The following is a 17,373-nucleotide window of genomic DNA, read 5'->3' as shown; positions in this document are numbered from 1 at the left end:
TGAATTGCCTACAATCACTCAAGAAAATCCAAAATTTGAATCAAAGGTTAACTTGGAAAATTGGGAGGTTGAAGAATTTGGTCACGAAAAGCATATTTGATAGTGATTCTAGCGGCCACGAATATTCCCATAAAATAAAATAAAATCAGAATAGAAAATCCACAGACTCTTTGGTTCAAACGGGAAGATGTTTTCCTAAGGTTCACAAGTTGGTCCCCAACCTTTATTTTTTATCAATTGGATCTCCAATTTGTACAACAATCCTCTATCAAATGAAAAAAAAAACAGAGTAGAGGGACCATACATGATTTTTGGCCTATTTCGTTTTGCATAATTGATGTGATGTTCATGAAAAAGCTCTATTCTCTTTCTTAGTCTTCTTGTATTTTATATAACAACATTACACTAATTGGTATTCTACAACATTCCTTTTTCAAAACATGCTTTTGCAATAATAAATACTGAGTTATTTTTTGAAATTAGCATAGCTAAAAAATAGAGGAAATAACACAATTCAAGAAATTTTTAAAAATAATGGTATGATTTTATAAATTATATATAATATTTAATACCCGTGAGATACATGCAAGCGAAGAATCAAATTAAAATTCTAATCTCATTTTTTTTCCTTTTCTTTTCTTAATTTTCCTTTTATTTATTTTACATATATGATGTACATGACCTGTAGAAATATATTATTTTTTAAATTGTGTTATTTTTTTATTTTTTTATTGCAATAATATATATTCCAATAATACTAAAACAATAATTAACAATTGGATTAAACAACAAACACATGCAATCAAAAAATGAGCTCAATCTATATGTTCAAGGCCATATTTTTTTATGATATAATACCAATTATATTATAAATACCTTTTTTGCATAATTCATTTTATAATTGTTTTTTTTAATGTCTTGGGTTTTTTTAATTAAGACTATACTTTCCCTTTTTAACTTTATATTTTCAAAATTTATAAGAAAAATTAACTCTCCACACCATTGGTGTCTCTGGTTTGCACAAAGTAGTGGCAACTTGGAGAGCATGAAAAAGACGCAACAAATCAAAGTACCTTCAAGTAATACCAAAATATCAAACAGCTGTCACCACTCTGTGTCCTTCCTTGCATTGCTCCTTCTTCACTTCCCTCCTATATAAGCCTCTTCTCCTCTTCCCTTCCTCAATGAATCCGCTTGAACACTAAAACAAAACTCATATTCTGAGATTCCGAGGTTCACAAAAAACACAACCCAAAAACATATATGTTCTTGGGTTTTTTTTCGATTAGACGACGAAGTTCTTGTTTTTTTGGTTTTTTTAGTGTTTTCTTTGAAGACCCTTTTGCATTCGAAAACACAACCCTCTTGCTATAAGTCTTGAAACATGAATAACACAATGATGTCTTCATTAAACCAATCAAAATTAGCTTTTACTTCTTTGACTAATCCTATACCAAGAAAGCATTCATCTTTCAGTGCTTTGAAATTTTCTCCACTGCCCATTATCCAAAACTCACAAAAAGGCCTGAGCTTTGATAAGATTTCACAAAAACCACTTCACATTTCTTCAATTGAGAGTTTCTCATTTTCAAGAAAAACCCAGCAAGAAAAGCCTGTTACAGTTTGTAATGCATATGAGGCTGATAGGTCAAGGCCACTAGATATTAACATTGAGTTATCAGATGAGCATGCAGCTCAAAAGATTAAAATTGGGTTATATTTTGCTACTTGGTGGGCTTTGAATGTGGTTTTCAATATTTATAACAAGAAGGTCCTGAATGCTTTTCCTTACCCTTGGCTTACTTCTACACTCTCACTTGCTTGTGGGTCTCTTATGATGCTGATTTCTTGGGCTACAAGGATTGCTGATGCTCCTAAGACTGATTTTGAGTTTTGGAAGACTCTGTTCCCTGTAAGTCTTTTATGCCCTTTGTTTTTTATGGGTTTTGTTTGCTTGGTTTTGAGAATTTGTAGAAAAGATTAGAAATTCGAGTTTGGTTAGTGAATTTTGTTATTTTTGGGACATGAAACATACGCTGCATAAAATTTCAGTCTTAATGTATTCAAGTCCTTTTTGGTTGCTGAGAATGTGGGGGAAAAGATGAGAAGTTTGAATTTGGTTAGTGAATTTTGTGTTATTTTGGAACATGGAAACATTGAAATTGTTGAAGATATGATCATAATACCGTCTTAGTTGAAGCAAGATTCAGTCTTTAATATAGCAGAGCAAACATTTTGGGTGAGAAATGTTTGAATTTGGTTTTATGAAATGCTGATTTATGAGTTTGGTGTTTAGGTTGCTGTGGCACATACAATTGGGCATGTGGCTGCAACTGTGAGCATGTCAAAAGTTGCAGTCTCATTCACTCACATAATCAAGAGTGGCGAGCCTGCTTTCAGTGTCTTGGTTTCAAAGTTTCTGCTTGGTGAGACATTCCCCCTGCCAGTTTATTTGTCTCTACTACCAATTATTGGAGGCTGTGCTCTATCAGCTGCTACTGAGCTCAATTTCAACATGACCGGTAAGATCACTTCTCAGGTTACACAATTTTAATAACAATATAGAGCTATATTCTGTTGAATAACTGGAAACTTTTATGGGTTTTAGTGGTCGAGTTCTAAATTATGCTGCTATATTTTTCAGGTTTTATGGGGGCTATGATATCGAATTTGGCATTTGTGTTTCGGAACATATTCTCGAAGAAGGGGATGAGTGGGAAGTCTGTTAGTGGAATGAACTACTATGCTTGTTTGTCTATGTTGTCTCTGTTGATACTCACTCCATTCGCAATTGCGGTAGAAGGGCCTCAAATGTGGGCTGCTGGCTGGCAAAATGCTCTTGCTCAAATTGGACCCAATTTTGTTTGGTAACTACAATGACCTATAACTTTCATGAACATGTCAAGTTTTTGGCCACCATACTTTCTTGTCTTCTTTTATGCAGGCAAAACACATTGAATGTAAAAGGCAGATATGCTAAGTATATTGAGTATTTACATGTGATATTTACAATAGCTGAAAAAAGTAATTCAATATCTGATAATAGATAGAAAAGACTAGCTTTGATTTCTTTTTACTATCTTTTTATTTTATTTTTAGTATATAGTAAAGATTAGCTTTGATTTTGGTTGGTGACAGTGACTGGCATGTTACTTGAAGACATTGATAAGTTTCTAAGATTGTGTCTGCAAATATTTTCGCTTAGATATTGTAGTATTTTCTTATTACCAGAGATTTAACATCTAAAATCTCCTTTCATTTTCTTACACTTTTCAGAGGGCATGTTCATTTCCCCTTTCTAGTTTGTTTTGTAGAACTGAAGTAGCAATCTTGATGTGATGGTTTCTTTAGTGGCACTAATCTATTGCAAAATCGAGAACAATTTACTGACATTTTGCTAATTATAATTTCTGCGACTCTGAATTGAAACAGGTGGGTGGCGGCGCAAAGCATTTTCTATCACCTATACAATCAAGTTTCATACATGTCTCTGGATCAAATCTCTCCATTGACATTTAGCATTGGAAACACGATGAAACGGATATCCGTCATAGTCTCCTCCATCATCATCTTCCACACTCCTGTTCAACCAGTCAATGCCCTTGGAGCTGCCATTGCAATTCTTGGCACCTTCCTTTATTCACAGGTATATTCCCATCTCCATGCAATTTAAGTTTGATTGGTCATACAGATTTTTGTGGGGACCAGATCGTCTTACTTGGGCAAATTTGCTTCATGCATGTGTTTTTCTTATCCAACTTGTTTGCATGGAGACAAAATCACCGTAGGTAGCCTTTCGATCTTCTTTAGGGCCATTAAGGAATAGGGAAACAAACCAAATTGAGCATGCTTCTTTCTCATTCCCTTGTTACTTCTTTTGTTGAGAGATTGATCATACAATCAACTCTATGATCAAGAAATTGACAACAAAAGATTGGTGTGCATATAAAATGATTACATGGTTGAAGTCAGATTAGATTGTCAGGTAAAATGAACACCATATTGATTTTGAAGTGTCCCTGGTCTTCCTTTCTTTAGTTTTAAAGGTATTATATTAATTCTTGAAGTTAGATTGTGGATACCATGAAAACCTCTAACAACATTCTGATATATTTCTGAGCAGGCAAAACAGTGAGAGGAAGTGGTCCAAGATTTTAACTTCAGATGATAAGAGAGTTAAAAATGAAGATGCAGGCTTGGCTGGAATCTTGGGCAATGCTTTTGACAGACAAAATTTTTGTGTATCCTGTGAACAAGAGGATTATCTTTGCCGAGACAGACCAGGACTGTGGTGTTAGAGAACAGAGAGATAATGCTTGCTTGAACTTGGAATAGTAGTGACTTGAGTAGATAACAGTTTCCTTTCCTCTTTTCACTTTCTACGGAAGAAAATGCCTTGTAGTATATAAGAATAAAAGAATTTAATGTTTTAAAGCAGAATTATAATAATGAAAGCAATTTCTTTATTTTTGATATGTTTCACCTTTTGTATTCAGGTAGAAGGGCTAAAAATCATGCATGGTCTTACTTTTACTTTTGCTTGAATTAAACCCTTGATTTGTTTTTAGAATTTTTTATTTATCAATATATTAAAATATTTAATATTCTTTAAACTCTAATATTATTTTAATACATTTTCAAATAAAAAATATTTTGAAATGTTACCGTAATTACATTTCTAAACAGGATGAGCAACACCACTAAAAATAAAAACAATCACAAATAAATATATATTTTTAAAGATGGTGAGCTCCTCGTTAAAAGTAAAAGCAGCTATAAAAATAAATATTTAATTAAAGTTTGTTTAATATTACGAACAGCTGTTTTTAAAAAAATATTTTTATATTTTTATTTGAAGAATATATATTGAAATAATTTTTTAAAATTTAATTTTTGATATTAATATATTAAAATAATTTTAAAAAAATAAAAAAAAAATAAAGAAAGATATAAACTTATTAAAAGCAGTAGATGTGATTTGACAAAATGCAAATGCAACGCGTGCTCAAAGTAGTCGTAATTGGATCCAAGATTCTTGTGTGCCTTGAGATTCTTATGTGCCTTTAAATTGAAGTAGACGGTTGATTTGACCTTATTGAAAGTGATAGATATGATTCAATCAATTGTGCAATGTAAAGGGATCATGCGTGTGAAGGTGCTACCTCTACAACAATATTTTTTTTTCATATGCATGTTTTCCATATAATTTATATATACAAAAGTCAATTTGCATATTTTTAAGAATTAATGGGTCATGATAAAAAAAAAAAAGAATTCAATTGTTAGAAAAAAAAATGACATTAAAAAAAAAAAAGAGAAAGAAGAAATGACACACCAGAGCTTCGATGATAAATCTTTTATTATTATTATAAAAATTTCAATAAAATAAATTTATAAACATTATAAAAATCCAACTTTAAAATTAATAACAAAATGTCCACAAATAAACATGTTATAACAACCATCATAAATTCCCACACCTAGAAATTGCTACCGCAAAATTGTGTAACCTGTTAGATAGACACTTGTGCTCCCCATCCTTACCGGGTGTTTGTATTTTAGTTGTTTTTTAAAATATTTTTTATTTAAAAATATATTAAAATAATATTTTTTATTATTAAAAAATTATTTTTAATATAGTATATTAAAATATTTAAAAAAATACTAAAAAAATATTAATTTAAAATAAAATAAATAATATTTTTTAAAATATTTTAAAATACAAAAACAATCAATACCCTATCCTAGTTAGTAGCCTGGGGCTAGGTGGCTCAGACTTGTACGAAGGGGGAAACACCCAGGCCACCACAATAAAATTTAGTTGGAGCATTGCCTGCCATGATAGAGTGCAAATCTGTGTGGTTGGTGGAACTCCACAGGCTGTTTTAGGTATTTTCTGCTAGTGGTCATAGTCCAGTCCAGTCCCGCCCCACCCTCCTATCATTGCATCTGTGAACGTTCAGCTAGGCTTCACTTGGCTGTCTGAAGATATGATTAGCTAGGGTTAAGCGTGTTTGTTAGTGTGGTTGCGGCTACTTTTTAAATAACTTTTCGTATTAAAATACATGTTAATAATGTTTTTTTATTTTTAAAAAATTATTTTTGATATCAGCACATCAAAACGATCCAAAACATACAAACCATATTAAATTTTAATAAAAAAAAATTAAAACTTTTTAGAAACGCAGCCACAGCCGCGTTCCCAAACGTTCCCTTAACTCGTTGTGAAGTGGACTTCAGATTCAGAAGAGACAAGAGTGAATTGCTTCTTTAATCCCTCTATTTTGAATGATGTTATGACTTAGTCCTTCATGTTTGGAAACCTGTAATCTAGCCTCTTCATGAGTTGGTCTCTTGATTGATTCTTGTTGACCATTGTGTTCTTAAAAAAAAAATGGTTGGTTTTTCTTTGATGTTCGTTTCAAACATAGAAGGACTAAGTTATGATAACGGTCGAATGGTTCCTTTGCCTAAAAGCTTGGCACCGCTAGAGTCATTCATGATAAGCTTTTGAGTTTTAAAAATTTAAGATGTGATAATAAAAAAATGATAAAAAAAAACTTGAATGAAATCAAGTTAATCTGTTAATCTTAAAAGCTTTTTAAACTTGAAATTTGCACAAGTTCACATTACACTGTGCTTTATTTTTATCAAATAGAATGGGATGATGAGATTTGAACTCATGACTACTTGATCAATAAAACTCTGATATCATGTCAAATAACTATCACAAAAAAAAATAAATTTATTTTTTATCAAATAGAATAAGGATAATAAAATTCAAACTCATGATCATTTGGTTAAAAAGGTTATGATATTATATCAAATAACCAACTTATTTAAAAACTTTAACCATTAAGTAAGGTTTCAAGATAAAATTTTTATATTATTCTCTATTAATAGAGGTTTGCCGCTTATTTATTTATTTATTTACGAGTTGAAACCTAGAGATAACATGGATGAAAATTTTTATTCCAAAAGAAAGCTCAGTTTTCATTAATTCTAAAATTAGAACAAAATACTCATGATAATGTTGACCTGACATGACAGGTTGACCTAAAATTTAACCAATCAAGTTTCAAAAAAATTGAGTAAGAATTAAATTTTTATTTTTACTCTTAAAATAATATTATTTTACCTTTTTTTTAAATAATGTTATTGTGGATTAACTTGATTTTAAAAATTTATTTTTAAAAAATATTACGCAGTATATGGGAATGTGACCCAAACGCTGTTTGATAAAAAAATTAATTTTTTTTAAAATTATTTTTGTTATTTTGATATGCTAATGTTAAAAATAAATTTTTTTTTAAAATTCTTTTTCTTTGAAGCAAATTCCTGATTTATGAAAAAACAACATTAGGAAAGAAAAAAAAAAACTCTAAAACAACCGTTACTACAGTTTTATTCCACTAAACTCGTTTAACGAATTGGGGATCTGATTGATGTGATTTTTCAGTACACATTAGCCACAGTAGCCATATTGTCATGCTCATGAACCTTCTCGTAATTAAAGGCCATTGGCTAAGCTATTTCGGTGGATCCAATGCATTATTGCTTACATGATCGCGGCAGCGATGGGGTATGATAGAAGATGGAGACATCTCTAGCGCTTTTTGGTGGTGCGACAGAAATTGTATTTTAAAAAATACTTTTTTAATCTTGAAATCATTTTTTTTAATTAAATATGTTTTTATTTCTTCTGTTTTTTTTTCCCTGTCCAGCAACACTTATATATACAATGATTCAATATCCTGACGTAGCATTCCATCGTTATCAATATGACTTTTAAATCTGTCACATCAAGTGAACATGAAGTCTGCATTATTGTATAACCATTTAGGTGGGAATAGCTTCGGACTAAAAATTTGTTTTTTATGTGATTTCATGTTTAAGTCCTGTGGTTATTTATATGATAGTTATTGGAGGTTTATATAATCGTTAATTTCAGGATCCGTGAGATTAGTCGAGCTGTGCGCAAGCTAATCCGGACACCCACATTAAATTAAAAAAGAAAAAGAAAAAAGAAAACAATGCTCTTATAGCTATAATTCGGCATGATTTTAGCCATACATAATTTATTTAGCTTGATTTTTTGCCATGATTCACTTGTATCTCAGCCCCACCCTACATAGCTTACATGGCAGGGAGGTAATTCCCTTTTGGCTGATAGTATCAGGTCACAATTGATGTCTCAAGGGTCCTATAAATTCCTTTGTTTATTCATTTGAATCCTTACGGAATTAACGTTTCTGATATATATCTTTTATTTTCTTTGCAGAGTTGTGTTATGGAGTTTTTGTTAGGGTGTTATGCTTTCATTGTGCTTGACTTATGGTTCCTAGTGCTTATGGTGTCTTGCAATCCTATATTTCTCAAGGGGAGTTCAGATAATTCAGCATTTCCAAGCAATTTTCTCTTTGGAACCGCCTCTTCTTCTTATCAGGTTTTGTTGCCTCCATTTCTCTCCTATAAATGGGAGTATTTTGAAGTGTTTTTATATCATTCTGTTCTATTTCACCTTTGCACAGTTTGAAGGAGCTTACTTGAGTCATGGCAAAGGCCTCAGCAACTGGGATGTTTTTACTCATAAGCCTGGTAATTAATAGGTTTTAGAGCTTCAGTCCCTCTCCCCCCCCCCCCCCCCCCCCCTTTTTTTTTAATTTAGATTTGATTTTGGAATTTGTTTCAGGTACCATCATGGATGGAACTAATGGAGATATTGCTGTTGATCATTACCATCGATATCCGGTGCTTCATTTATCCTTTTAACTTTCAAAACAATAAATTCTGATAGATGCTAGGAAGCTTTACAGCAGCTTTTTTCTGTTCTGCCCATGTTCTGCAACTATGAAATATGGAAACTTGTCTATCCATTTCTGAGGAACCCTTTTACATAACCACAACTCTCTATCTGAAACAGAAGTAGTAAGTTTCCATTGGTGGAAGGTGGACACAACTTCTTTCATAGTTCTCACACAGTATATGAATTTGTGGAGAAATCTTAAAGTCTACTAATTATGAACTATTATGGTGGGCTTAGATTGACAATCTTAAACAAGGCAATTTCTATGAAGATTTGAACTCATTACATATATAATCATGCTTTGGCGTGTGGCAGCTGTGTTTTGTGTGCTGACATGCTGAGTATGCAATCATTCTTGTGGTTAACATGTCAATTTGAAAAAAAAGAGCAACATTTTGATAGCTTCCAGGGATATGACCCCCTCCATGATTTGGATGGTAATAAATGATTGGACAAGAAGATTATGGACCCCAAATGTCACTGTATGGTCTAGACCATGCTTGTTTCCTCCACACCATGGTGTGTTTCTTTGAAGTTCAGCATAAGCCACAAATTGTTCTAGTGCCGTAACTATGTGTTTCTACTCTCTAACATGACTGACTGTTTAAAGGGTCCGGATGCCCCATGATTCTTCGCCAGTGGAAATCAAATGACGGGAGGAAACTGATCATGTTAACATTTGGATGTCTGAATTGTTGTGATTTGACAATTGTTTTGAGCAGATGAAAATGAACAAAATGAATCCATCATGCATGGAGATGGTAATGATGAATTTGTTCTGTTATGACCTGATGAAAACAGGAAGATCTGGATCTCATGGAGTATATTGGAGTCAATAGCTATCGTGTCTCCATATCATGGGCAAGAATCCTACCAAGTGAGTTTTCAGTCTCTGTAGAAGGTTTTTAATTTGATTACATTTGTTGATTTCATCTCTAATTCTCACCTTAACTTTGAACCAGAGGGAAGATTTGGAACTGCGAATAGGGCTGGAATCAATCATTATAACAAGTTCATCAACGAGCTTCTGCGTAGAGGTACATACTTTCCACCATATTTCATCTGGTCAAAGTACTTCCGGCAGCTGCAAAACTGTCACAATTTGATCGTAGTCTGAAAAACCAACCCAGAAAGTGAGACAAGAAAAAGATATTTATTGTCAGAATCACTTTTACTTAATAAGTATTAAGAAGCTCTGGTTTGTGCGAGAATGATCACCTTTTTATTCTTGTATTTACTTCTTCTGATTTCAGGTATCCAGCCATTTGTGACTTTGACTCACTATGACATTCCTCAGGAACTTGAAGACAGATATGGAGCTTGGCTAAGTCCTGAAATACAGCAAGTAGCTGATTCTTTGATCTCCTTGCAGTCCTGCAATATTGTTATGCTATCTGCTTATCATTTGTTTTGCCATGGTGTGAATTCAATGTTTCAGGGAGGATTTCAAATATTATGCAGATATATGTTTCAAATCCTTTGGAGACAGAGTGAAATACTGGACCACATTCAATGAGCCCAATGTTGCAGCAATTCGCGGTTACAGATCCGGAATTTTCCCACCATCTCGCTGCTCTGGGACATTTGGATACTGTAGCAGTGGAGATTCAGAGAGAGAGCCTTTTATTGCTGCACATAACATGATCCTATCCCATGCAGCTGCAGTCAATGTTTACAGAACTAAATACCAGGTACTTCAGTTGATCTCCCCCAACTCCTAACACCATTTTTGTCCAAGGAAAATTGTTGTTGTTACATATCCGAAATTCATTAATACATGAGTAATCAAGGACCTAGAAAATAGAGGTTTTGATTTTGTAAACATCAATTAAAGTTTTATTCTTTCATTTAATGTTCAGAAAAAGCAAGGTGGAAGTATTGGAATTGTTATGAATGCCATATGGCATGAACCCATCAGTGATTCTTTGGAAGACAAACTAGCAGTCGAGAGAGCTAACGCTTTCTATATGAACTGGTAAGCATCTCTATTTCTCATTTTTCGTCAGAACAATGAAATCGCAAGTCCTGTTGATATTTTGATGGTTGTAGAACTCCCTATATACACTGTAGAGCTAATCTTTGATGCTATCCTAACATGTTGAGCAGGTTCTTGGACCCAATTATACTTGGGAAATATCCAACAGAAATGCGTGAAACTCTAGGATCTGATTTACCTGTATTTTCAAAGTATGAACTGGAGAAGCTGAAGAGCGGAGTGGACTTTATTGGCATCAATCAATATACTAGTTTCTATGTGAAGGACTGCATGTTTTCTACATGTGAACAAGGACCAGGAGTTTCCAAGACAGAAGGTCTCTATTTGAGGACTGCACAGAAGGATGGTTTCTTCATTGGTCAACCTGTATGTAACCTCTGCTTATCTGCATAACTACAACTTACTTGCCTTCTCCTAATCTTTGGAAGATAACTTTAGCTTCTTACTTATGCAGACCGCACTTGACTGGCTACATGTTTATCCTCAAGGAATGGAAAAATTAGTGACCTATTTTAAAGACAGATACAACAACATACCGATGTACATTACAGAAAACGGTCAGGGTCAACCATGTTGTAAGGTTCCTAAAGACCTATGGTTTCTTCTGTCTTCCTGAGCTTCTTGCATAATGTCATTCTTGTAGGGTATTGTGATGAGGAAAACGTCAATGTCACAACTAAAGCTGTATTGAAAGATGTGCAGAGAGTGGAGTACATGAGCAGCTATTTAGATGCCCTGGAAACGGCTGTGAGGTAGTAACATACTTGATTTGAGCCTCTAGCTGTCCTTGATATCTTGAATTGTCTCTCAGATTTGTCTTAAAAAAGAGACGCCATTTAAAATGTCAAGGTCTAACTAATGTATTTCAGGAAAGGAGCAGATGTTCGAGGGTACTTTGCATGGTCATTGCTTGACAATTTTGAGTGGACATCTGGATATACCATAAGGTTTGGGCTTTACCATGTCGATTTTTCCACTCTCAAGAGAACTCGAAAACTATCGGCAACTTGGTACAAAGATTACATTGCTAATTACAAGGCTGTCAGAACTAGCACCTGAGCATAATCAAGAATGTTAGGAGTTAGTATTTCACATCCAGGTTGCATGCTAATTGGGTTTGGCTTCACTAGATATTGCACGAAGAATTCGATATCGCCCTGTCAAGGTTTTGTGGCGCAGTTTGTAAAAATTTGGTGATTTTTCAGAGGCATTTTCTATCTGTTTTTAATTGCTATCAAATTGTAACATTTTGTGACAAAAGGTGTAATCATCTGATGGGTGTAATGTGAATAGTTTTGAATGGCATCCATCTTATATGTTGAAAGGAAATAAATTGATCAGGCTGTGTTCCTTTTCTTCTGAAATTATACTTCACTGCATCCTGTTTTTAGTATGGACATCATGCTTTTCTGTGGAGTGATCAGGGATAGACAATAATAATACCTGGATATGTGTCTTCCAACTTTCATCTCCTTTGGCCACCACAGTGACCTTACCCTCAAAATGGGGATGCTGAAATTATATAGAACCAAAAATTCTTGCACTTGTGGGATTTGCATGAAGCTCACAGCAGATACTGTCAAAGCCAAAAAATGCGCAGCACATGAATGGTTCCAAATACTTGACAGGGATGCTGGTGAGGGTGGTCCAAATTGATCACTGTTCACATAAAAATCATTGCTTTTGAATATCAAATTGGTAGTCAAAATCACAGAAAAAAGGTCCCATGATACTTTGTTATTCATTCTCTGAAGAATTATCTTTTCTCCTGTCCACACAATTTTCTTCTACTTTATGGGCTTAGCCTTAGCAGAAATACAGATCTTCATTACATCAGCTGAATCTACAAGAACACTACAACCTTTTTAACTTTGTCTTGACAAAGCCTGCCAGAGGTAGTGAACTTACCTGCCATTGGAATTCTTTGAATATTCTTTTAAACTTTATTTGTATTAGAGCTGATCTTGATACCTCCCTTGATATCTTCTCATCTAGAAACCCCTATAGAGGGCTTAGATCCCTCTCTATTTCCTTCCAACTTCCTCTTTAGGCCTGCTTCCTCTGCTTATCAGATTTGGTTTCTTCTGCTACTCTCCTCTTTCTGCTACAGTTTTGTTTCTCAGATTCCATAGGCATGTCATTACAGATTCCAGTAGAGCTTTGCCAGTTAGTTGTGCTTTTCTCTTGCATTTTTGCAGGTTGATGGTAAATGTAAGAATAACTGGGATGTTTATACCCGCAATTCAGGTGAGAAAAACTCTCCTTTTCTGTATCTCACAGTGGTAATCTTTCATCCTAGATTGTCAGAAACATCTTCCAACAATAATACCTGCCGACTGGGAATTGATCCTTATTGAGTTTCAAAAGGTGAGAGTTGATTTAGTTAGACTCAATCCATCTAATAGAACAACCATTATCTTATCAACTCGGTTTGATTTAAAAATAAATCAAAACCATCACTTTATATATATAACACAAATAGAAAACAATGTTATAACAATAGAAATAACATAAATTCCTGATATAAATGAAGAGGTAGGTCCAGCAATGATGAAATCCTCTAACAAGTATATAGCATACTCATAATTTGCAAAATATAAATAAAAAAATGTAAATGCAAAATTTAAACAACAATAGCAATAGTAATAAATAAGATTTGAAGAAATCTTACTTTAATTTGTATTGAAAATGGATATAAGAGATATGGGTATAGATAATTTTTATATGGTTACATAAGGATCTTGTAATTGGTTTTGTTTACAAAGGATTATGTAGAGAAATTTTCTTCCAGAGAGAAATTCCATTTCAAAGTTTTGCCAAGAATACTTGAGAGGAGTCCCTTTTTATAGAGCAATTTAAGGAAGGCATCTTTAAATTTTGTAAAGCAATTATATTGCTTTTTGAAAAGTTGATGTATGAAATCTCACCATCAAAAATCTGATCTCTTCTTCTACAAGTAGAGAAACAATTTTGGTTTGCAAAGGTCTTGAAAGAGTTTAAGAATGTCATAACTATCATCTTCATTGTATAGGAGGTGCTTTATGATCCCAAAGTATTCTTTTTTGAATTTTGTTGCAACTAAAAGTGTAAAGGCATGAGATCTTTAAGCTAAGAATTTGAATTGAGGATTTGAGTCTTTAATCTCAGCCTTTTGATTTTGTTTCAATCATTAAAAAACTGCCATAATAGAATTTTTAGATTTTGCTGTAAAAAAATCCAACCATTTGATTTTGAATTATCTCATACTCATCAGAAGATTCAAAATCAATGAAGATGATAGTGATGATATTCTTTATTCTATATAAAAAAACCATAGGTATTTCCTGCTTATAGATGTAAATGTCATTAAAATTAAAAAAAATATATTTTAAAAGGCCAAAAACTTTTATGGTTGTTTTTCATTTTTAAACCCTTTCAAGGCCTTTACAATCTAAAATTGTTTCTCCACTTGCATAAGAAGACATCAGACTTTTGATGGAGGGATTTCATGTCAAACAATTACATCAACTTTTCAAAAAGCAACATAATTGCTTTACAAAAATTCAAAGATGTCTTCCTCAAACTGCTGTATAAAAGGGGATTCCTTTTAGGCATTCAAGGCAGAACTTCAAAATGAAATTTCTCTCTAAAGAAAATTTCTCTAGACAATCCTTAGTTAACAAAACCAATTAAAAGATCTTTTTGTAATCATATACAAAATTCCCTGTACTCATATCTTTTATATCTATTTTCAATAAAAATTTAAGTCAGATTTCTTCAAATCTTATTTATTATTATTTTTATTGTTGTTCAAATTTTTCATTTACATTTATGTATTTATACTTTTGCAAATTATAAAAATACTTTGTGATTGTTAGAAGATCGCGTCATTACTTGACTCCATCTTCATTCTTATCAAAAATTTGTTTTATTTACATTGTTATAGCATTTATTTCTCTCTCTCTCTCTCTCTCTATATATATATATATATGAGCGAATTTGTTTTAATTGATTGGTTAATTTACTTAACTAGGAATCAATATCATGAATTATGACATGAAAAAGTTAGGTGTAATAACTTTATTAAAAGGTTAAAAAGAAACATAAATAGAATTCAATTTGTTTTTTGTTTTTATCAAATTAGCACAATAAACATAAAATATTAAAGGAATAACACCGTTTGAAAAACTTTTAGTCAAATAACATATTTTCATCTTGTTGCGTTTTAGAAACGCGACATTTACTAAATGTTGCTATTCTTAAACATAAAAACTATCTTTATCATTTTTAAAAATAATAACATTTAGTAAATTTTTTTTTTTTTAAAACACAACAAAATAAAAATCTAATCTTCTAGCTCAACTGATTGGCTGGTTGGATTCAATTGTGTTAATTTCTGAATTTGTCCGCTGAATATAGACCTTTCTCTTTCTTTTTTATATTTCCCTCATTTTTCCTATTTTGGTGAAGGGAGGCAGAATAATTGATGGAAGCAATGGAGATGTTGCAGTGGACCACTATAATCATGATCTTGTACCTACTGACATGTTCGTCCTGCGTTCCAATCACTTCTTTTCCATTCAATCATTTAATGCACTCTTATCATTTGCACGAACAGCCAAGACGAATTAATTTATCGAATTTTTTCTTGCAGGATAAAGTATGTGGTTGGATTAATTAAGAAGGCAGCAACCATGCTCTCCTCTTCGTGCAGATCATAAGTCAATTATTATGCGGAAAAATATGTGCCTGTTGTTAGTTTTTTATGCATATGATAAAAAATCTAGAATGCATATTGAAAACTTGATACCTGTGTCAAATAAAATTAGCCGACCGCCATATATGTTAATAAATATATAAAAAAAATTAATGTGGTTGTGTGTGGCCTTTTGATTTAGCAGGTCAAAAAAACGAAATAATCACCTCGTTCAAATGGCTATCCAACTCATTATGAAGCCATTGTAGTTTCAACTTCTGCCTAACCTTATAAAGCTTAAAATGTAAAATAATAAATTGTTCAAAGATTAAATGGAAAAAAAAAAGTTTAGGGAGTAAAATAAAAAAATGGTGGCATATTGTATTGACATGAGTTAACTCATGAAATTTACAATTGATAATGAACTTGATCACAATGAACTAATTTAGTTGGACAATTTGTTTCATTCTTTTTCCTTATGTTATTTTCTTCAAATTGGGCTTTAATTGGCTTTGGATTAGATGAAATCTAACGCTAAATTGAAGGGTTATAAAGAATTGAGAACAAAATTTAAAAAAAAAAACCATTTTTTAGTCATCTTAATGAACCTGGTTAACCCACAAAATTCATGACCCGGGTCATATACATACCACAATGAAATAACTTGGTTGGATAATATCATATTTTTATATATAGTCAAAGACTTAATTTCCATCATCCAAATACATAATTACAAAATAATTGAGTTAAAATGACCTAAGTGCCCCCAAATATAAGTTTTATTATTTTTTATTTTAAGGGTAATACGGTCCTTTTATTTTGCATTGAAAGTACAAAAAGACCATAAAGCCCTCCTCTTAAATTTTATTTTTTTTATTTTTAATGGTATTTAAGTCATTAAACTGTTAATCTAAAATGCATAAAAAAATTACTTGTCCCCCTTAAAAACGATAATGGCTAATAGATAACATGGAAAAGACTTTCCTGTCCCTAATATCAAGAAAAAACCTCCCAATTCATTACCATCCCTCCTAGCAAATAGCAACTACAAAGGATGCCATGTCAATAAAAGCTGGAAGATAATAGCATACTTGGCAATCTGATCTAACCTTCTTGCTCTTTTCTCATGCCTTGAAATATTCTCCTAATATTTATCTTCATCTCTCACCAGTCGTAACTTGTTGGAAGGCTAATCACGGGTTTACCTGGTCCAAACCTGGAAAGTGACTCGCCAGTTGCTTGCCGTCAACAACAACAATCAAACATTAATGGTGGTTTATCCTCATGGTTTATCCAGACTGATTATACAATGCCTTGAAGTGAATCCATTTTTATATTTTATTTTAAAAAATATATATTGGTGTGGTTGGTCCATAATATTTGGTGCGTCAATTTCTTATATTTTATTTCATGAGAATATATTGGTGTGGTTGGTCCACCAACTCTTTTCAGCCATATGATAAATAAAATAATTTAAATAATTAGGCCCTTTTGAAGTGGAATCCATTTTTATAAATATAAAATAGCTTGATTTGTGATACACAAGGGCCACCTTTTTTGAGTAAATTATAAATTAGTCCCCATATGTTTGATGATCTTGTAAGTTAGTTCCTCTGTTTCTGAAAAGTACATCCTAGTCCCTTGACCAAAATTGATTGCTATTTCTTATTTAATTTCTATATTAATTTTTTAAATGCTTTTTTTAATTTTATCTGGTAAGATTGAGAAATTTGATTGCAAACTAAGAAAGACAAAAGAATAAGTTAATTGTGATGAAAAACCAACAGAAGGACAAAGTTACAATCAAATATGAAGAAATAGGGACTTAACTGCAAGTTTTTAAACCAAAGGGATTAACTAATCATTGCATTACAAATACAGGGATCAAATAAAGTA

General features: G+C 32.4%; 1 protein-coding gene and 2 long non-coding RNA genes across 5 annotated transcripts; 2 read left to right on the top strand and 1 right to left on the bottom strand.

Moving 5' to 3' along the window:
* The first annotated feature begins 1,116 nt into the window (after positions 1–1,116).
* On the top strand, positions 1,117–4,475 carry LOC7479078 (glucose-6-phosphate/phosphate translocator 2, chloroplastic). Its single transcript, XM_006383875.3, has 5 exons — positions 1,117–1,912; positions 2,297–2,522; positions 2,645–2,867; positions 3,433–3,646; positions 4,124–4,475. Exons 1-5 carry the CDS (start codon positions 1,385–1,387, stop codon positions 4,133–4,135), a joined length of 1,203 nt encoding a protein of 400 aa, XP_006383937.1. The 5' UTR covers positions 1,117–1,384; the 3' UTR covers positions 4,136–4,475.
* Positions 4,476–9,563: 5,088 nt separating this feature from the next.
* LOC112327249 (uncharacterized) lies at positions 9,564–12,853 on the bottom strand. 3 transcript variants are annotated; one of them, XR_002981392.1, is made up of 4 exons: positions 12,711–12,853; positions 12,246–12,461; positions 10,025–10,523; positions 9,564–9,919 (listed from the first exon to the last, which is right to left on the bottom strand). It is a non-coding gene; the product is annotated as an uncharacterized LOC112327249 (long non-coding RNA). The 3 variants fall into 3 exon arrangements; XR_002981391.1 differs by having other exon boundaries at positions 10,025–10,180; XR_008059094.1 differs by having other exon boundaries at positions 10,025–12,461.
* Positions 12,854–12,899: 46 nt separating this feature from the next.
* Positions 12,900–15,651, top strand: LOC18097401 (uncharacterized). Its single transcript, XR_002981390.2, has 3 exons — positions 12,900–13,049; positions 15,252–15,328; positions 15,436–15,651. It is a non-coding gene; the product is annotated as an uncharacterized LOC18097401 (long non-coding RNA).
* The last annotated feature ends 1,722 nt before the right edge of the window (positions 15,652–17,373 follow it).

This window comes from Populus trichocarpa, chromosome 4, assembly GCF_000002775.5.
Source record: "Populus trichocarpa isolate Nisqually-1 chromosome 4, P.trichocarpa_v4.1, whole genome shotgun sequence".
Classification (NCBI taxonomy): Eukaryota; Viridiplantae; Streptophyta; class Magnoliopsida; order Malpighiales; family Salicaceae; genus Populus; species Populus trichocarpa.
The sequence above is the reverse complement of the archived record's forward strand: the minus strand, read 5'-3'. Positions and strand labels throughout refer to the sequence as shown.